At 38.8% G+C, this 22,043-nt stretch overlaps 1 protein-coding gene across 4 annotated transcripts in view; it reads right to left on the reverse strand.

Moving 5' to 3' along the window:
* Positions 1 to 22,043, reverse strand: part of DNAJC24 (DnaJ heat shock protein family (Hsp40) member C24) — a 38,433-nt gene that overhangs the window by 12,417 nt on the left and 3,973 nt on the right. For 3 of the 4 annotated variants that reach the window (XM_066320510.1, XM_066320509.1, XM_066320511.1), the window contains exon 3: positions 3,049 to 3,187. In XM_066320510.1, coding sequence (XP_066176607.1) covers positions 3,049 to 3,187 — 139 coding nt within the window. Of the gene's footprint in view, positions 1 to 3,048; positions 3,188 to 15,111; positions 15,186 to 22,043 lie in introns of those variants that run through there. The other variant, XM_066320513.1, reaches the window with a different exon arrangement.

A 22,043-nucleotide genomic window follows, 5' to 3' on the forward strand; every position in this document is an offset into this window, starting at 1 on the left:
AGAAAATCAAGTTTTGGTTGATTTGGGATTTGGCTGTCATTCCCTTGGTTGATTTTTCTACCATGAGGGTGTTTAAACACTGGAACTGCTGCCCAGAGCAGCTCAAGAATCTGCTTCCTTGGAGACACTAAAGCTAGGCTGGAGAGGGGCTGAGCAACTGACTGTGAGGACTGGCTTTAGGTAGATTGATCTGGATGGCCTCTTCTAGCCTGTGTCATTCTCTGATTCCAAGAGAATTCTTCTTTCCAGCTCTGTCACAGAGGCATGAGCTTTCAGGGTTCAGATGATTTCTAATGTGAAAAATGTGAAACAGGTTTTACCCATGCTAAAAACTTTTGGTAATAATTAGAGTCAAGCTTGATTTTAACTGCATATTCGTCTTTTTAAAATGGGATATCAAACAAAGAATGGAAAAAATCTAAGAAGAAAATCTACTGACAAAATACCCAAGTCCATTCTCCATAGGTAAATTGTTATGCAGATTTTTTTTTTTCATCCCCCAAATTTTTCGGAGGCTGTAAGCAAAAGATTCACCATCATAAAAAGGTATTCTTACATGACAAAACAATGATTTGGAAAAACAATCCAGAAAACACACAAAAAGGCAGTTCTTATAAGATTTCCAGATCAGAAGAAGTTGGGTAAGTATTTGAGGCTAACCTCTGAACAGTTTGTGGTTTGTCCCTTCCCCTTTAATGCTATGGCCTGAAGGCACAAAAAAAATAGGAGATTATTGGGAAACCTTCAGAGAAAAGCAGTATTAAGATATAAAAGCACATTCACTTGTTAGACTCAACAATTCAAACAAGAAGAAAATTAAAGCCATAAGCCCCACAGCACTTCATCTCCTTGGAACTTCTCCGGCTACTGAATTTCTGAGCCAAGCAATTAAGATTTAGTTAGTGTAACACAAGAAGGTACATACAAATAAACAGTCTGTGAAATGGGGAAAAGACTGCAGTGCAAAGAGCTTCCTGCTGATGGGCAGCCACACACACACACACACACACACACACAGAGGCATCCTTCAGATCCTGCTTCCTGGCTTCCCTTTGCATCTTACTAACTTGCTGTATTATCTCTCTCATCACTATTCCCCTTAGCTGCTGTCTCAATTCCTTTGTTTCTGTGAGCTTTTATGGCAGTGTCTACGAATTTGTCTAGAATCATGACTTCAGAAGCAGCTTGACAGGCATTCAAAGAGCTAGAATTTATTTCCCCATCCTTTTGCTGCCAGGGAACATGCTGGAAAGAATGCAGCAGCACTGCACATGTGTGTTAGGTGTGGCTCAGTCTGAAACACAAGGGCCCTGGGAATGGCACCCTCTGTGCTAAAACAGAATGTCCCATCACCATCCCATTACCAAACACCTGCCTGAACAGAGGTACAGTATCATTTCTTTATTTACCAAGTCTCTTACACATAATCTTGGGCTGGCTTTTTGAAGAACTCACCCAGATGCAAAAGAATCTCAGAAATTACAGATAATCTTCAAATTACTCAAAAGTAATTTATTACAGCAATGTCCTTAAATCCTAGGGGAAAACAAAATCTTGAGATAGCTCTCTACTCCAGTGGACTAACCTGACCCAGACAAAATGAAACTTCATAGTCTGAATTAAAGCTTTAGGTAAAACTCACCAAATATTGAAAAGACTCCCAACTTAATCTCTATAATTTCCTTTTTCCTCTGCACATACAATTTGTGAAAAGAGAAGGCATAACCAATATTACAATGGTAAGAGTACAATAGCATGAGAGCACTGGGCAGCAGACACTCCTGTTCTGACATCACCTTCAGGCATTTAAAAAATAACCTTGAAATGAAAAATTTATTTAAGTCTTATCTTAATACCGTTTACATTACGAACAGAACAAGATCCAATTTTTTCCATTCTTCTAAAATACTTATTCAACGACTCTGTTTTTATCCCTCTCCCTCTCTTGCCAAAGCCTCACCAAGTCGGAAATACACGGTTATTTAACGGGAGAATTCCCCCCATGTATCTCCAGTTCTCCATCACCCTCTTTATCCTGAGAGATGCCTGTGTGCCACAGCGACTACGGCGGTGGCAGGGGAGTTAAAAATCAGCACGAGGGAGCGAGGTCTGATGGTGTGCCAATGCACAATGGCAGGGAATTCAATAACAAGCCGCACAGACAGCGGGCTTTTATCAGCACATTCCGCAGCGGTGGTGGCTCCACGTCAATGCCAGCCCCAGTGTGTTACTGCAGAGTGCGACCGAGTGTTCTCCCCACGGGCAAGCCACTATTATTGACTCCCCCCATTAACATGGAGGGTGGATATACATTTATTGAAGGTTCTAATGGAAGGCTGAGGGACTCCTATCCTGAGGCCAGAGCAGAAAGACAGCCTATCACTTCATGTAATGGTAGCCCATGTGTGACAGACCTGACCTACATTTCCCCCCTTTCTTTCTCACAACAGCCTGTCACTGTTTTAAGAAGCTATTTTCTGAGAACTATAAAAAGGAATGCGTGCTAGAGCTGCCTAGTTAATATGTTACATTGAAATATTATTTACAAACCTGCTTTAGAAAGGCTAGTTTAGACTACGGATGAATTATGAACGCTACCCAACACCCACAACAGAAAAGAATGTGTCCTAATGATTCTGGTTATAAATCCATACACAAAGAACACTAGGTGTAGATGGATTAATACTTGCATCTAAAACACTGCAACAAAATGGAGCATAAAACTTAAAATTAAGAACAATTGATGAAGCTGCCTTCATAAAATAAAAAAGGCTAAGGGTTGCAATTAGTATAAATTTCATAATAATTCAAACTATCAGGAATAATGTCCCCTAACATTACGTTGGAAGTCATTCTGTGTTTTCAGCAGCTAATGTATGTGTAGCACCAGCCATAAATAATGGACCCACGTTTGAAAGTAGGACAAGAGCTAAAGAAACACTCGGTTCAGCACTAAACAGCATTTTAAAATACCATCTAACTACCACTCCCAGCCCCTGCTTATTTAAAGAGCTGCTGCCACTCCAGCACTCCTTGGCAGGAACCTACCACGCTGCTGCAGGTCATACTCTTTTTTTGTCTCCTCGTTCCCTAGAATTTTCCACGCTTGATCAATTTCGATGAACCGCTGCACGCGCTCCTCCACTTCTCCTGCTGGCACATCTGCCTCCTGTTTGTCGGGATGATACTGCCAATCAAAAACAACATCAAAAAAAGGGGCTGGGGGAGCCAAAGTGAGGAGGGTGGGAGAGCAGCAATCAATAACGCATTTGATACTCGGACAGAGAAAAGGAGAAGGTCTAAGCTGAGGAGCCAAAGGAAGGGAGATGACGACGCTGGGCACAAGAGGAACCTGCCAATTTAATTATCCCACTGGAATGGCAACGGAACCACCAGTGGCACAAGTGTCACCACGCGCACTGACGGCATTTTCTGGATAATTTGCTGATGGAATCACTGGCCTTATGGACAATTTACCTAGAGAGTGACTACCACAAACAGAAATAGGTACATGCAGGGGACCATGCCACAGGAACAAGGGGAAGTGCTGGCAGCTCTCATGGTACTACACAGAGCTGATTTAAACATAACTACCAATGTTTAGTTAAAGCTATTACAGGTAAATTGAATGCTGTATTACATGTGCCTAGCTTTTTTTATGATTTAGATTCTAAATAAAATATACATGATCAAATATAATTTATACTACATGTAATTCTACTTTTGAAAATATGCCTCAACATCTTTAATTTCTTCCAGTTCAGTGAATCAATAGCCCTTCCAAATACTTAAAGTCATGGATCACTGGCTACAAAATTGTGTCATTTTAGTTAAGAAATGTTTATTCAAAGACATGGTTATTCAAGAAGTCCCACGTTAAATAGGCAATAATAATTAAAATGGTAACATGTTTTCTTTCTCATTTGTTATGAGCAGAGCATTCTGACTTGAGCGGTTCCAGTGTCTACTGAAAAGAAACCCTCAAAGCTCCATCTTCCTGTAGCTTTGATTCATCTCCAGTAATCTCTTTCTTCTGATATTTTAAATTGCTCAGTAGACCTGATGGAGCAACAGGAAACAGTATTAAAGTTGAGAAAGTTGCAATGTAAACTGGCCTACCAGCTGATATCTGTGTCATAGACCAAGTTTTCCCTTATTCTGGAGCTTTAACCACCCTTTATACCAACATCAGCTGGGACACTGAAACACAAAGCAGATTTTAGGATGTGTAACACCTGTTCTGTAAGTGTCGAAGATTTCTGATTAATGAATCTCTCTGTTTTAGTTAGTAATCCATTTTGGAAAGAAAAGAATGCTAGTAACACACAGTTGATAAAACCCCAAATGTAAAGGAGCACTTCTCCTGGAGTCTATTTGCTCACTGATGTATCTGTCATTGGCACTGACGGGTGTTACCCAGACAAATCCTCTGCACAGCAGCAGCAGGGATGGGGGAGCTTTGACCTCAGGTTTTCTCATGGGTGTTTTTCCATACACAGGTGGATGTACCTCCAAACTCACATACGAGGTCTGCACACAAAATCCTGGTATTGTTCCACTTGAAGTTCCCTCTGCATTCAAGACTGAGGACTATCTTACAATGTGCTGAAAATACGCCTGAAGAAAAGTTGTGATCCATAAAGATTCATCCTTTTTCTATCTCCTCAACTGAAGATGACAAAATTTCAAGGTGCAAACAAAACCAAAAAAATTTGGTCATTGCATTAAGTCATTGTGTTCTATATATATAACTGCTAGATATTTGGATTGGCCACAAAGACCACACCTTCTCCGATCAGTTTCTCAGAAATATAGGGAAACATTACTGACCAACTGCCCAAAGCAGAGCAATGCATACTGGCTTCTCTCTGGCCAAGAATGCTGAGAGAAACTCCCACAAAACTGGTCACACTTTCCCTTTGCTGCAACAAAACCTTGTCTGACTAAAAAATGATTCTAAACTATACTGGGAGGAGACAACAAAACACAGGAAGCCACACATCACAAAAGTAGTGTGGAAAAAAATAATCAATGCAGGAAACACTACTCTGTTCATTTCTTGAATAATGCTGAAAATTAATTATTCTTCAGGTTTATCACATAGCCCTTAACGCCTTTCCTGTAGATTTGGAAAATTTAGTATCTGCAGCATATGCAAGTTTTATGTTAGACAGACTAACTTGCATCAACTCCATTGTAGGGGACCTACTCATTAAAATAGGCATCTATATCTTTATCTATATCTATTTCTCTCCATTTTGGTCTTCGTGCCTTCTGAACCTATTTGCTCCTTCCTCTCTTGGCCCTTCTCCTCTATTATCACCTAATGCCTTTAGCAAACTACACCTACACTAAGAAAAACCCTCAATCATCAGCTCTTCTACTCTAATACTTCTCTTATTCTTTTTTTTATTCCAGTGACCCCATTTCATCTGGATTTATGTATTTATTTTTGTGCTGTTATTGACTTATTTTCCTACTCTCAAGCTTGCTAATCAAAACCCAGGAATTTATCTATAGCAAAAATCCACCCTTGATTCAACTGCCCTTCTCCTCCCTCTCCAAGAGAGCAAATGAGGTGTCCCCTCTCCAGCTGTCTTAGACACTGTTCAGCCACTCAGACACAGAGGACACTTTACAAAAGTACTGAAGTTCAGAGGGAGCACTCCAATGTCCTCAGCCAATACTTCAGACAGAAATCAGCCATACTCTTTTTTGGGACCTTTCCTCACTCCTGGTTGCCAGATTCTTGTGCCAGATCCCTCTCCAGCATAACCGTCAGAGGAGCTGCCTGAAGAAACAGAACCAGGGTTTTGGTTTTGTTCTGCAGGAGGTGAAATATGATGGACGTTTGTGATCCTCTCCTCTTTCCCACTCAGCCTTATTTCTGGGTTAATCTCAGCTGCAGCCTGTCCAGGCCCTGTAATGCAAACAGACAGGCCCTGTTTTCTACTCGACCTCCCTCCTTTGGCTCCAGCTGAACTGCTGCTCATCTCTCCCTCGTGCACCCACTCCCAAGGTTTGGCTCAGAATGCTGCAGCCCCCTGTCTCCTGCAACATCACTCCTCAGGGGCTGCACAGGTGATGTCCGTGTCACTCGGACCCTACCTGAGCACTGCTCTCAGCCTGTTACTGGATGCGTTTAAAATCTTTCAGCTGCAGATGTGCAACGGTTTGAGGCAGCAGTACTTCATAAAAAGAACTTTTTGCTGAGCACTCTTCCTGGTAACTGTGTTCAAAACCAAGTTTTACTAACGTGTTACTATTTTGTAGGATTTTATAAAAACAGTAAATGATCCTTTCCCAAGTCCAGCTGAGGGAAGGGAAAATGAAGAAGGTTGGTGACACGTGCCCAAACTAATTTTGCCATTTTTATGGCTGTACTAGAGGTAACTTGCTGACTCCCTGTGCGGGATTTGTATCACTTTACAGCATATGATGCTTTTCAGTTAGTCTGAATGCTAAAAAATAAACTAATTGATTTTGGAAATATGCTAGTTCATCTGATAACACGCATGTGATATTACTGCTCTCTCTCCTGATGTTTATCTTAAATGTCGCATCGTCCTAGTATTTCTTGAGGATCTTGGATTTTGGTGTAAGATTAATTCAAAAACAATTTCTTAAAAGTTTCATTTTTTTTAGCTTTTGAAATTGTTAAAAAAATTTTTTGGAAAAGCACAAACCTTGAAGTCCAAAGCTCATATGTAAAACACACTTTAAGCAGTATCTGTTGGAGACTTGGTGAAATGTTTGGCACTGCAGGGCAACAGGAAAAGCCGACTAACACAAACTTAACCTTGTGCCCTTTTCAATTACAGTGTCATTAACACACCTTGATAAAACAACTGCATTCTACTGTGCTATTCCCAGTATACATCAGACTATACTTTTCAGCAGGTTGGGGACTGTGAGAAACTATGTATCACGGGGCAAACATACTCTGAAACACAGATACAGGTTCAGTTCACAGTTCTCAGTCTCTTTTCAAGTATTCAAAAAGTTGGAAATTTTTCACAGAATTGTTTTAGGTAAATTACTTGTACTTCATTATGCTGATTAATTGCCTTTGGTATCTGCTACAGAATAAATAACAAGCAAGTAAACAAACCTCTTCTGTCTCAAAAAAAGGTGTTAATATTGCTGCAAGTATAGACTACGAAAATGCCTTGAGTTCCAACACCTATTTTATTTATGATATTCTTATTTGTACAGTGTAGCACACAATTAGGTTTGTATGAGAATATGGAACATGCTGCAGCACATTCAACTGCTATTCTCTGAATTTCTGCCTGCTTTATACTCTGTGTTTGGACCCTTCCGCACTTTGAAGAACTGCAAAATCAATCCCTGGGCTTTAATCCCTGGTAGTTAAGGTAACCATTTAGTTAACAACTGGTATTGTATCTCAGTAACCTATCAGCAGACCTCAAGAAACCTCACACCACAGGATGAGGAGCCATGAGAGCTGGCTGAACTTTGGCTGAGCAACTCCAGCGCCGCAGAAGCCACGCCGAGATCCCCGTCCTCGGCTCCTTAACTTTGGGCAATAAACCTAACAGGGTGACTGATTTTACTCAAATTAGCAAGCAGAGACCCTCTAGTTAAATCAATGTAATGTACATTTCTCACTGGGGCTCATGAATTAATTTTTCAGAAGACATTTAGAGCACCCAGTGAGAATCAGCTGAATACAGCTCAGTGGGAGGGGAGGGGTGAAGCATTACCAGCCTGAGTTTTACACTGGATTTGTAATCTCCTCCTAAACTGTGGAATACACAGTAACTAAACCACTTAACATGGTCAAACTTTTACTCACAGCTGCCCTTCCACATGCCAGATTGAAAAGGCTGGTTATTTAAAAAGGTTTAAAAAGTACTATCCCTTCTCATTTAGTACTTAATACACTACTGTGGCTATTTTGCCTTGTGTATAAAGGGCATTCACTCCAAAAACAAAAGATGCACCACAGCTCTAATTCTGTACATCAAACCAGGAGGCTTCATTTTCTAGGAAAACTAAAACTGCTTCCAAATTTGTATTTCACTGACAAAGAAGTGATTTAATCTAGCACTGTGTATCTTCACAGATAACTGTAAAAAACTCCTCTCTGTTGAAATTACATAGCTTTTAAGTAAGCCATTTAAAATGAAAACTTGCCCTTTTCTGACTGAGGAAACTGAAGAGAAAAAGAGTTTTTTTTTTTTTTTTTTTCCAGGATAAAACTAGGGAGTACTCTTTACCTTCTACAGCTTTGTCTTTCCTACTTTCCAATATCATCTGAGACAATATCCAATATCTACTACCCAACATCATCTGAGACAATTATTCTGGAGAAATATTTTCACATTTTTACATTTTTATTATACTCCATTTAGATTTTTTTCCCCATTAGGGAAACCATTATTAAGGTTCTAAAATTCAAAAGTAATGGCAGGCATAGAACAATGATGAAACCATCAGAGCTCAAAAATTCAAGTTAGGTTATTCTGAACTTACTATCATGAGTCACAAAGTAACTGTTAAGTAGTGAGCAAAACCAACGCTTACGGCACAGCAAATTTCTAAACTATCTGATTTATTAAAGATTTTTAACTCTGAAATCATCTACAGTCTCATGGAATCACCTTGCTAAATTCAACTGACAAGTTTAGACAAGTCTTGAATTCCTGCTTTATTTCCATTGGGGATGTGTGCCTATATTTGAATAAGGGATATATTTAAAGCTGGAGACGTGCCCTGAGTAAATGAAGTAGTAGGATTTTACCAGAGGATTACTTAGATGCACCAAGTATTTCTACCTTTAAAAGAACTACATCTAATGACTAAACTTGACCTTTATATAAGAGCAAATGATAGAATATTAACATCTCAAATCAGCTCAGTACCTCAGCATCCTTATCCCTTTCTCCACATTAGACATATAGTAGTAGCTACAGTATTTTTACAGCTAGACATAATTTTATCCATGGAATGCAACGAGAAGCACGATTTCTACTCAACTATGAATTACCTTTTTTAAAAAAGCAATTTTCATAACCTACACTAACACCATCTTCTGGAATGTGTAAAAAGATGCATATCTATATTAAAAAAGAAGCAGTGATGAAAGACACTCAGCAATGGTCAGGGAAGAGAAATTCAATCCAAACTTGACAAAGAGAACACTCTTCATATCTGGTGCAGGTACATTTTTTGATGAATGAAAGAACTGAATTAAAACTGCAAACAAAAGAGAGCCAAGGCACAAAACCAGTATGCAAAGGGCTGGATGGACTGGCATGGCAGAAGTGGAAGTGGCCCTGGACAGGCAGGGGATAGTGTGGGATGAGAGCAGGACACAGCACTGACAGCCCTGTCCTGGCAGGAATGAGCTGGACACTGCTGCTCGGAACAGAGAATGAGGACGGGGCAAACATTGGAAGCAGCTGGATGAAGAGAGAAACCCAAGCCATTATTTTCCAACCACATGGCCAGACTCATGGCTGGGAACCCAAGAGGATGAAACTTCAACTCCTTATGGGAACCACACAGACTAAAACCAAGCAATTTTATGAATCACATTATCAGTCCTAGAGGGTTCCATCTATTTATTCCTTTATCAAAGCTCATTATCAAACAGGCAAGATATTCAAATTTCAGAATCAGAACTCTCCCTCAGAGTAGTAAGTCTAAAATGTTGTTCTATTTATAGCACACTATGGCATAAAACACAAGTTAAAATGGGCTTAAGCAAGCAGAACAGAAAGCCTCATGCAAACAGCCTTGCTCTGTACAAAATTAAACAATCATGCTACACTTAGACAAAATGCACAAATCATTGCCACTTTGTCCCTTGCAATACAATGAAGTGCATCCTTTGAACAAAGCAACAAGATCAAAATGCATAAATTAATGCGAGCACAGAAATATTGAACTTGGGAGCTATGTTTAAAAACACTTGTCATGCTTTATTCTACGTGTATACATTATCAGCTGTAATTGTCATTATCTACAGGTTAAGCAAATGAAGTCAGGACAAAAACTGTCAAGTGTTCTCATCTGACACATTTATAGGTCCATGCAGATCTGTCTGTACGTCACAGAGCCCATCATAACACTTCACATCACATTAAAATGAAGCTGCAAGACAGCCAACATTAAGAAGAAAAATACTAACTGGCTATTTCCTATTTAACTTCTGATTGAGTCTGAATTCCTGTTACATTTCCCTGCCTTAAAAAAAAAATTCAGTAAATTTAATGCCAGGCTGTTCTTAGGGAGGAAACTCCTTTGCTCCTGCTTACAATGTATGTAGTAAATACCAGTTTTTACAGAGACTTGCCAGTAAATCTCACCCCCTGACATAGTGTCTGTTCGTACTCAGTTTTTGGCTGCTCTGCCACAAATGCCAACAAAGGGACCAATTAATGAAAACTTTCTTGATACATTCCCAGTGGATGAATGTCCGCCTTGCAGAAGGTACCTTGACAACATTCATCTCACACAGGCCAAATGGTTGCTCTGTGGTAGCAATTAAGACACCACCAGCCTTGGCTAGGTTTAAACCAACAACCAAATCTGTGTAGGTCGGAACAAATGCTCATAGAAATCTGGAGAAATTAACTGCTAAACAAGGGCTAGATTAGGTCATATAATTGCATCCATTTCTCTAGTTATTTACAGACCATGAGGACACATTTTTGTAAGAAAGCAATTACAATTCCTAAAACAAAATCTCTCAATCTAGCCATATGACCACAATATTTAAACATCTATAAACATCTACGAAATCAACAACTATTTAAAATAATTTCAAAAATCAAAATATTATGGTAGGCTGACATTCTCTTTGTTTTTTCTCAGTTTTTTTCTCTCTCTCCACAAAGACTGTGTTCAGTCTTCATCTTCCCAGAGCTTTGGCATCAAGTTTGGATAATTAAGCTTAGTGCAGCATTCCTCTTCTTTCCAAAATTACATTTGGAGATAGAGTTTTGTTGCCCTGATCCAGAACTGCTTATCAGAGGGTCTCTTGCTGCAGACTGTGATCAGGAAAGATCAGTGTGAGAGCTGGTGGGAAAACCCTGCTTCCACTGCAAAGTTCAGACTGACTTTGGGTTTTTATGTAGGGTACCCACCCTGAAACCTCTGCCCTCAGAGAGTTTAAAGTGTGGCTGATCAGGCCCCACCCCTCATGAACAAGTAATTCTGCTTCTACTGCTCTCAGGGCTCAGTAAATTTATGTTTAAAGCTATCTAAGATATTAAACTTCTGCATCTGAAACACTACCAGCTGAGCTTAACACAGTGTAGGAGAGTGGGTTCCCCTCATCACCCCACACCCAGACAAAACACACATTTCCAGTTCTGAACTGTCATCACAGGGCTTGTAGCAATACTTTCAGCATCTCTTGGTAGTTCCAGATCAGCTGATAAAGCACCAAAATGTAAAGCTGAGCAGTCTCCCTGCTGGACACAGCACAGGAAAGGAACCATATAATGCAATTACAACACTCCGAGAGCTCTATAATTACATTTAAAGTTAAGACTTTGGCTAATTTTACCTCCATCACCACCCTGAACACTTTCAGCCACAAATGCCCATCAGCCTGTAACAGAACTAACACCCAGATCTGGAATTACCTCTGCATGCATGTGTCAGCCATGGCTGAGCATCCATCCAAGCACAACCCCTCCAAATGAGCATTTGCTCTGGTTGTGGGCAGCACACACAGAGCACAGGCTACCTGCTGTGCTCTAGGGCACAACTGCTTTCTTGCACAGTCCATTCTGCAATGGGGTTGAAACCAGAAGACAGGCCAAATTATCAGTTCATTTATTAAACTGGAATTTGAGCTTTTGGCTAAAAAAATTTAAGAAAAGCATGTTTTAGCCACCTGTAAAAGTCAAGGAAAACAGTGACAAACATGCACTTGGCCCCCACCCGGTGGCACTCACTGAAAGGTCAAGAAAGAAGCCATTTTCCAACTTCACCAGCTGAACTTACAAATTTAGGGTAGGGTAAAAGAATACGCTATTTTACACACACAAAAAAGAGTTTATTTACTCAGTGGAAGGGTTCTGAAATACGAAGATGTTTATCTCAGTAAAACAAAAGTTTAACCTGCAGAAGAAAATTAGCTAGTTTTGAAAAAAATCTTGAATTTAACCATGTAAACATTGAACTTCTGTCACTGCAGGACGAACTTCTGAGTGAAGAATGTGAATTAATTACCAATGTCTTTATATAAATGAATAGAAAAAAACCCCACTAATTACCAGTACCTAAATAATTCTGGCATCCTAACTTCCCAGACTCAAAGTGCTTTCCAATTGAGAATGCCTTAAGTTTCACCTGAAAAATTCTCAAGCACTGGTGTGTAATCAAAAACCAGTTGGGGTGGAACCCTTGAACCCTGTGGTGCTGGCTGCTCCTCACTTAGAATCCTTTTGCTTGCCATTTTACCACAGGAGCCATCAGGAAATCTTACTGCCCTAGTATTTCTCTTACTACACAGTTTTTTTATTTTAAAAAATATCTGAGCAAACAAAAGCTACATTACTTCAGAGCAAGATGTGTACAAAACACAGGGTTGATGATTTGATATGTGCTCCTTCTGTGAAGTATGAAGCTTCTCCCAAGGCTGCAGTGGAAAGGGAAATATTTCAGCAATGAAAACTTCTTTTCCTGGCTTTTCCACAGGTCTATTTTGCATATAAAAGTCTTGTATAGTTGCCACCCTGAGGTGACATCACAGTCTGGGCTCTGTGGCCTACATGGTCCATCAGGTACTAATTAGGTAGCATGTTCTGTCAACACTTTTCTTGCCCTTCTTCCATTAATTGATCATCCTGCCCAATTAATACAATGCAACACAGTTCTGAAATCCTTGAGATCCTTTACCTGGGAGAAACAAGGATGAAGGGAAAAAAACACCCTCCCAAAAGGGTCACAAGGTAACTGCACTTGTCCAAGACCTGGAGTGACAGTAACACCACTGTGCTGGAAGGTTAATTATGTTCCTAACAACTTTCTCTTGAGCCTAAGATTGTTCTTCATCTAAGAATAACAACTAAAAAAAAAGCCCCAAATCTACTTCATCTAACAGGCTGTATTATGCTTAGATATGGCCACAGCATATGAAAAAGTACAGGATGCAGAACTAAACTCACTTGGCCATTAAGAGCACATTTATCATCAGAATAAGTGTGGTTAATATTATCACTGTTAGCTACTACAGCCCAAAAACAAGTCATGGACACTGTGCACACACTACAGCACACTAATCCCACCGCTGCACACAGGCCTCCAAACAGCTGCCCTTACAGTCCCACAGCCAAAGCAAGCCTAAATCAGCGTTTCCTAACAACTGCGAGAAATCAAAGACATGTTTTCTCCCTTTATGAAGACGCCGCAGATAAAACCCCAACGACAAAGCAGCCGCCAAATACAACACGCTACTGCCACCTAATGCTGCCCGCGCTCCAGCAAAGCTCGGCACTGCCCGCCTGCACTACAGGGGCCACGGTACTGCTGCTCTGAAATACCTGCTCCGAACCTGAGCAGCCGGGGCCAGCCATTCTTCGACACAGAGCCTGCCACCGGCAAGGTGTCAGTCAGTCTGCACAGAATAGAGAGGAGCGCTCTTGTCTTAAACCAGCACGAAACAAGATTAATTGGAAGGTGCGGTTTGTATTTCATTGATGTGGCAAAGCGCTCTCTCCAAAATGTGAAACTTGTTCACTTCCATGAAAAGGATAATGGCAGGTCTTAAACTTGCTTTCCTAGTCCACATCAGTCTTTTCAACATGCTCACTCAATTGTCAGAAGTCAGCAGAGAACATGCAAGGAGCCTACTTCTTCCACTTGCAAAGAGGAGAAACAGTGAGGAGCTCCTTGTGACATTCAATCTTTTCATACAGAGATTTAAACTTCCCCAAAGGATGTCTGTCCAAAGACAGCTGGACAAAAGAGCAAGGAATTTATCTACTTGATTCATTACTTCAATCCATCTCTTCCTCCTTTCTTCCCCCAAACACAAACAACCTTTAAGTTTTTAACAACTTTAGCCTTGCGCTACCTGATCTTGCGATCAGCCTTGACACTAATTACAGCCTGCACTGCCCATCTCCAAGAGGATTCTTTCTCATGGGAAATGTTCCTCATCTGTGCAAAAATAAACGATGACCATTTCCTTTTCCTTCTCATCTCTTAGAACTTACCCTTTCTAATGGCTTCTTTTCTAACACTGCTCATTGATCAGTTAGCTGGTGAAAATTGTGTCCAGTCCTGTCCCTTTTTCCTCCTTATAATCTGCCATGATCGAAACTACTGTGCAAGTATCAATCTTCCCAAACAATATTCCACTGCTTGCATGTTTTACACACATTATTAATCTTTTCCATGACCTTCTGGCCAGAAATAACCACTGTTATACACAACATCCAGTACAACACAGCTACACCTTTCCCTGAGACAAATAAAATCCACCAGAACAGAAATATTTCAAATAACACAATTGTTGCTATAGCTGTAACTATAAGGAAGTAATTGCTGTGACTCAAATATCTGCAGCAAAACATCCTCAAGATAGCATTCTGGAGGAAAAAGTTTTCCCCTAACATTTTAGTTATTCATCACCCAGTGGATAATTCTGAAAGAAAATACCCACAGACAACCCAAACTGCTTTCTTTTAAAACCAGCCAGAATTAATAAATAAATAAATAAATAAATAAATAAATAAATAAAGAAACAACCAAAACCAAACCAGAAAAAAAAAAAAAAAAAAAAAAAAAAAAAAAAAAAAAAGAGATAGGATTAAATGCATACAGCAATGTGCAACAGGTATGCAGGACACAAAATGGGTGTTCACTGCCAGCTGCCCAGTCAAAACATAGGATGGGACTATTAATCCAGTGCAGCTAATTCTTGAAAATTACTGGAGTCCTCAAAGTGCAATTAAAAAACCCCACAGACTAATTTGCACTGCCATAAACTCATTAATTTCCATGTTGGGTTTCTCTTTTTTAAAGGTATCTTGCTTAAACATAGTTAAAATGCAATTGCTTTTATCATGGTACTGTAGCATCTCCCTGCTACTTTGAATTTCCACACTCTTTTCTGGTCTTAACTGGTGACAGTGGCTCTCCTCTTTGTCCAAGGTAACGCTCCATCAATCTGCTGCTTTAGAGCCCTTCAGCTCCCCCTGAAAAATCAAGTGTAAAACTTTCAGGTTCTATTGATGGAAAAAGAAATACAAACTGTTGTGTAAATAGAAGAAAACAATTCTTTGGCTAATGAAGGTATGAAAATGAGGAGAAAAACAGGAAGCTACAGTTACCAAAAAGTACTTTTTCTGAAACAGACTCTTCAATTTTTCTCCCTCTCCATGGCTCCCTTCCCTTTCCTACGAAATGTGACCCAAGAGCCTCAAGAGGTACTTCAAAAAGCCCTTTGAAAACTACACTATAGAACAGGAGAAGAAAAAACAACAGAAAATCCATCAAAAACTAGCAAAAGAGTGAAGGAGAAGAAACCCACTTAAATTAACAATAGTATAAAAGTAAAATACGAAAGGGAATTTTAATTTACTTCTAAATTCCTGGTTCCTATGCTCACAATTTACACTAATAATGTCACACTGAACAACATTCTGTTGTTTAGGCATAGATTATTGTGGCCCATGTCATATAATAATTACAGACAAACAAATGGTTAGGCAAACAGTTTAGGCAAACGCTACTTTCATGTAAAAGCAAACTCCCAAATCCTCTATTTTATTACAGAAAAATACCACAAACAAACAAACCCACTCCAAAAAATCAAACCGAGCCTGGTTGTTTAAACTACTAAAAAAATAGGGAGGAACCTTTCCAGCTGCCATGGATAGTAAATGCTTGAAGGAAAACCCACAGGATGCTATCTCCTCGCTGAGTAACATCTGGCAGAAGGGCAGGGACAGGCAGTTTGGGGCAGGAGCCTTCAGCTGGCACTGGGACTCACAAGAGGAAAACCCTTCTGCAGGCAAAGTCAAGTACTTTGATACTCACAATTTCCTAAAAGCTGCTGAGCACATAGCACAACTTTCTGCGTTGCCCCCCTACCCCAGTCACAAACACAATATTCCAAATCAAAGTATAACGTTCATTTTCTGATCTATTTGGAATACCTGAAAACAGCCTCACAGCTTTAAGAGGTCAGATTTAAGCATAATGCAAAATAATCAGTCCCTAAGGCTTTAATTTTTTTTTCTTGAAATTATTTCAGATCTCCCCATCTCTGAGACCAATATAGAATCACTACAGTGTTTGAAGCCATTTGAGATCTCAAAACAACAGGTTTGGCCCTTGTTGAATTGTAACTTTTGAAATGGACATAAAAAGCTACCGATTAACAGAATTTACTCAGCTGTGAAAACCAGTATTAAAAAAAACAAACAGGCAAAAACCCCGAAAAAACAACCCAAAACACAACAGTAAAAAAAAAAAAAAAAAAACAACAACAACAATAAATAAAAGTCAGCATTATTTCAAAAATTCATAGCCATAGCGACAAAACAATACCAAACAATCTATGGAATCACACACACTTAGAAATTAGTTTGTACTGGATTTATTTATAGGCTTGAAGGATGTGTTCCTATCTGGACTGATCACTGGTTTGGTGTTAATTTAACTTTGATTTGACGTTTGATGTGGTTGGCAAATTTCTCCAACTGCAGCAAGTAAACGACTTTGGCAGCATTTCCTCACAAGGCAAAAGGGACACACTTCGAGGGGGACTCTATGAAATCACACATCTATAAAATACTCTGCTCACTTACCAGAATTCAATACTGACCTTGGGGACACTGATATTTAATAACACTCTATCTAGGCAGTTTTAGCCCTTACAGAGCTGCCCCATTTTAGAAAGGAATAGACGAGAGGAGGAGGAGATGGAAAGATGAAGTCAAGACTTAGCACAGGTCGGCAACTGTAGAGGAACAATCCAAGGTTTTCACCCCTTGAGTTTCAACAGCAACATTTCCAGGAGGCAGAGTTTCACTGGGAGAATCCTCCCAAGCTCATTGTTGGCACTGCTCCCCTGCAGCAGTCAGAGGCAAGCCTGGATTGCTCTGACAGAAGGCAAGTACCTTTTAAAAGAGCAGCTCTTGTTCAGCCTCTCCTCAAACACCTCATTAGTTACAATCTAATGTTCTGTCAAGGAAAGAAAAATGTTTAGCTAAGATGCTGCTCAGCAAACCCATTCATCTTTACCTTCCACTGTGGCCATTCTTAGGTCATAAATCCAAGCAAAACAGACTGATTTTTTTCATTATTGATAATTTAGTAGTAATAGCAATGAAGGGTCAAGTTGACAACAGTCAGTCAATAGCCAACGACTGACTTTTCAGCCTTGAAACATCACTTTTAATTAACTGAAAATTAAGTGACAAAGAATTTATCCAAATGACTGGCAGAGGACAAAAAGCTGAACTTTTTTCCATAGTAATAAGCTATCTACAAAGTATCCTACAAGCCAAGCCTTCAGGTACATGAACTCACTTTTGCATTAAATCAGCTCAAACGAGCTCATGTCTGCTGAGCATTTGAGCTCAATGGGAGATGAGGAAGCATTTCTGATGCAGTGAGGCAAGGAAAAGATGGAGGGTGGGACAGTTTTGTCATTCAGCTGGGGATTTTCTGACTTTAGCATAAAAAGATGAAAAAACAGAAGGAACGTGAGAATGTTTTGCTGTAACAACTTTCTGTAATAATTATATTAGGTATTTCAAAAAGATGACAAAATAAGACACAGACTATTTATTTAAATAATAAAAAACCCCAACAAGCCCCAGAACACTGAATTTTAGAGGTCAGTACATCCCATGACAATATTTGAAAAAATGTAAAACCTGTTTCAGATTCAACACAAACATGGTCAATTTTGTTTAACAGCAATAAGAGATCCTTATAGAAACACAGCCAGTGCCAGATGATTGATTCTACCCCGAACTTTCCTTACCCTTCAGACCATTGTTTTGGACTTATAGCTTCTTTAAATAATTGACCTAGAGCTTAAAATTTCTGAAGTAGACACCTGAATGCATAGCCTGGTTTGGACATTTTGAACACCTCACTTCACTGTGGCTGTTCAAACATCAGAACAACCAGAACATTTATAATGTGAAAGTATTTATGCTGGTCTTTGTAGCTTCCTCCTTTGTGCTTTAATTAATATCTTTCACTACATGATTTTTATTTCAAGCATCTCACGTTAGAAATGAGATAAAAAGCACACTGCAGAATATAAAACTACTTAAATATGTCTTCAAAATGCTGAAAGAACAGTTGCAAGTATTACAGAAATGTCTTTATGGCATTTAATAAGCCACTAAAGATTTTATTTTTAATCAGAATTTTAGTTTTACACTGACTCAGGACACAGTGAATATTTGTGAATATTGAACACCTTTCACAAAAAGCCTACCAGACAACAGTATAGATCCTTTTTAAAATACATTGTTATAATGAATAACTGACATAACCAGGCCACAAAATGTTCAAGGGAGGCATCAGATTCCTTGCAGAGCACAAATTATATCAAAGGCCAAGCACAATTTGGCCAAATCTCCCATTCCAATTGCCTGGTGCCCATTCTGTTCTGTATGATCCATAAATCTCCAGAAGATGAGGTATCAGAAGCTGCTCATTATAACAAATGAGCTGTGGACAATAACACTGTAAATAACCAGATGAAATTTAGAATTTTTTTTGAAACTAACATTACTTTCACAACTTGCTGAACTACCTGGATGAGCAATGCACTACTCACTCGCTGTCTTATTTTGTGATGCTATAGGTTCTGATATTCTGTGTAAGTTAAAGATAAAATTTCTTCTGTAGGGATATTCACACCCCACCAGCTCGTTAAAATTCACCTACATCTTTAAAAAATCATTCCACATTGCAAAGTAAACCAAAAAAGGATCTTCTGTAGGGATAGTCACACCCCATCCACTCGTTAAAGTTCACCTACATCTTTAAAAAAATCATTACACATTGCAAAGTATACCAAAAGCCAACACCAAAGCCAGGTGAATAAATGACAGGACTCATAGTTTAAACAGCAGCAGCACGATCATGACCTGGCTAATGATACTGTGTGAATTAGTGACTTCCCTAACACTGAGCTTCACTTGGTACTACCTAGGCCAGTAACCAACTTCTCAAGTCACAACTTGAAAATACTCCCCCTTCTTTGTATCAAAGTGATAATTGGTAAATCAGATGTAAAGAACAGCTCCAAGTAAATCTACCTGAGCACTGAAACAATAGTCCTCTGTATTAAACTTGATGGTTAATCTTTCTGCAGCTATCAGATTAACTCCAGCCAAGATCCAGGCTGCACTGAACTTGTTCTCTTTATACTGTCAAGTTACAAATCCATTCTCTACCAGTTAGGTGAAGTTAGAATTAGCAATTAGCTAAGCACAACTACCTGGGAAACATCTCTAATGTGTGCTGCTTTCAAAAAAAAAAAAAACCAAAAAAAAAAAAAAAACCAAAAAAAAAAAAAAAAAACAACCAAAAAAAACCCCCAAACTTGGCCAAGGCTATTAAAAAAGGAATACATACACTGCCTGATTCTCATGAAAAGCATTATTATGAGACTTCCAACACAAAAACTCCAAGTGTTCTCATTTTTAGTTTCAAATTCTCAAATTTAGCATGAAGTTCCTCAGGAATTAGGTCCTTTCAGGACTAATTCTGAATTTACCTTGCAACAAACTTTAAAACAACAATCATAAAAAGAGAACAAGCATCTCCTTAACTCTACATATAGGACACCTTGTGCGTTTCTTGCAATTGCAGAATTCAGATGTGTACATAAATCTGATAACAGATTCTCTGCTTTCCAGAAAATCCTATCTTTCCTTTAGATATGCTCCATGGAATAATCTCTTCTTGAAGTAATTTTGCCTCACTAAATTTCTATTAATTTCCTTATTTACTGTTGCTGAGATTCATTCTCACCTATGCCTGATGCTCTTTGCAAATCTTCTACTCTTTCAAACTGATCAAGTGAGCACCTGAACACTTTGTATTTATATACACACACACCACCCCTTTTGATAAAAAAGATAATCTTTGTAGCACTCTGTGTTAAGTGGCACATTTTATTTCCTTACCATATTAAAATAAGAGCTTCTTGCATACTGCCTGCTCAAATTACATGGATTTTCTTTAAGATTAGGGCATACATTGTAACAGCAGCATATAATTTTCCTGCACAATAATTTTTTTCCAGTTGAAAGGTATCCTATAATATCATCAGCATCAACAGGAACAGACACCTGATTTTCAGCTAGACAAAGCTTATGTGTTTGGTGACTTTATTCCTGGTAAAAAGCAGTTTTCAGATCCAAAGCAGCTACATAAAAATGCAAAACCAATCTGACAACTTATTCTTTGACCAAGAAGTGCTAGACCAAAAGCAAATGCTGAAACTGCCAAAAATAAGATGGTGGGGAGGGGGGGCGTGTCTCCTCAATGTCCTATTTCTGTTGCTCTAATTTCATCTTCTGTCAATTTTACACACATTTAAAAATGGAACATAAACAGTGTTCTTCCTAAAAGCTGAATGGATTCCTTAAAAACCAAGCACAGAAGACAAAATCCATTTATTCATTTAAGAAATCACCTTGTTGAAACGACCCTGTATGTAACTGTGGATAAAGGGCTGTGTGTATCCCAGAGATCTCAAACCCACCAGCAACGTTCCAAAGACAGAAGATTAAAGACCTACTCCTACCACTTAATCAAGAGATTAATTCTCAGAATTTTCTGGATTCCTTTCAGGTACAGAAACTACAAGTCTTCTGTGCTTCAGAAAGCAATTTAGCATGCGTTTGTAAGAGCCAGCCAAGGAATCTTTGCATTGAGCTATGCTGGTTTCAAAGCACTCACTTGCTCACAGATTTTTTTCTCCTTTCAGAATTACTGGGCTGGAGCTTTGTGCCAGAGTATGAGCCTGCGTACACAGAACTTTTATTTTCTTTTAAAAAGAAGCTTTTTATAGAATTGACAATGCCACGTGCATCTTGTGCCTCAAAGTCTGTCATCTTCAGTTGCTAATGATTTTTATAATAAGAGCATCAAGATGATCCAGGTATCAGACTCACATAAGTACACAAGAATTATTATTAAAAAAAAAAAAATTTAAGTCTCAAGAAAATTTTATAAGATGCTTGAATAATTAGAAGGCATGGCAGGAAAAAAAAATCCCTAGTTTTAGCCCAAACTCATTTTCTGCATCAAATTAATACTATTCTTAAGGACTAAACTCATATTACTTATAGTAAGATAATTCACTTGCACATCTGTTGTGACCTGACCAAATCAAAAAATTAAGTATACTAAAGAAAAATAATATATTCACTGTAGTAGGGTATTTATGTACAGTTTTGTTCTGGGCTATTAACTTTTTCCATCCTCAATTTGTTAGAAATAATAAAAATTAAAAATTCATTCGTTTTAAGCGAATTTGCCCTGACAAAGTAATTCTTACAAAGCTGCAAGCTGCAAAGCTGCAATTGCTTTTCTAACAATTAAAGTACACTTTTAATTGTGTACTACTTCGTATTATTAAGGTCAATCCTGAGATTTATCTGCAAATATAGTTATCTTTTGTATGACATATGGCAAGATTTCCAACTCTTTTTAGCTTTGGAAATTTTACATCTGCCTGTTCCTTCAAGATGCTAAGCATACACGTGTTGACAAATACAGAAGATAGCAGATGGCAAAAAGCAAATGCTCAACATGAAGCACTGGAGATCACTCGAAAAAGGCTTGGACTCAGAGATTTGCCATTTTTATTTTAACAGCAAAATTATGTTTAAAAATAAATTCCACCACCTATTCTGCCTGATGCTAATGAACACGTGTGATCAGAATACTCATGATTACAGAATCTATGTGCAAGTTCCTTTGCAAACCTTTGGACTTTAAGGCTATTAGCACAGCATAATTCTTCAGGAGATTAACTTCTGCAGCTACATAAAACTGGAAAACACTGC

The sequence above is a fragment of the Sylvia atricapilla genome, chromosome 6, assembly GCF_009819655.1.
Source record: "Sylvia atricapilla isolate bSylAtr1 chromosome 6, bSylAtr1.pri, whole genome shotgun sequence".
NCBI lineage: Eukaryota > Metazoa > Chordata > Aves > Passeriformes > Sylviidae > Sylvia > Sylvia atricapilla.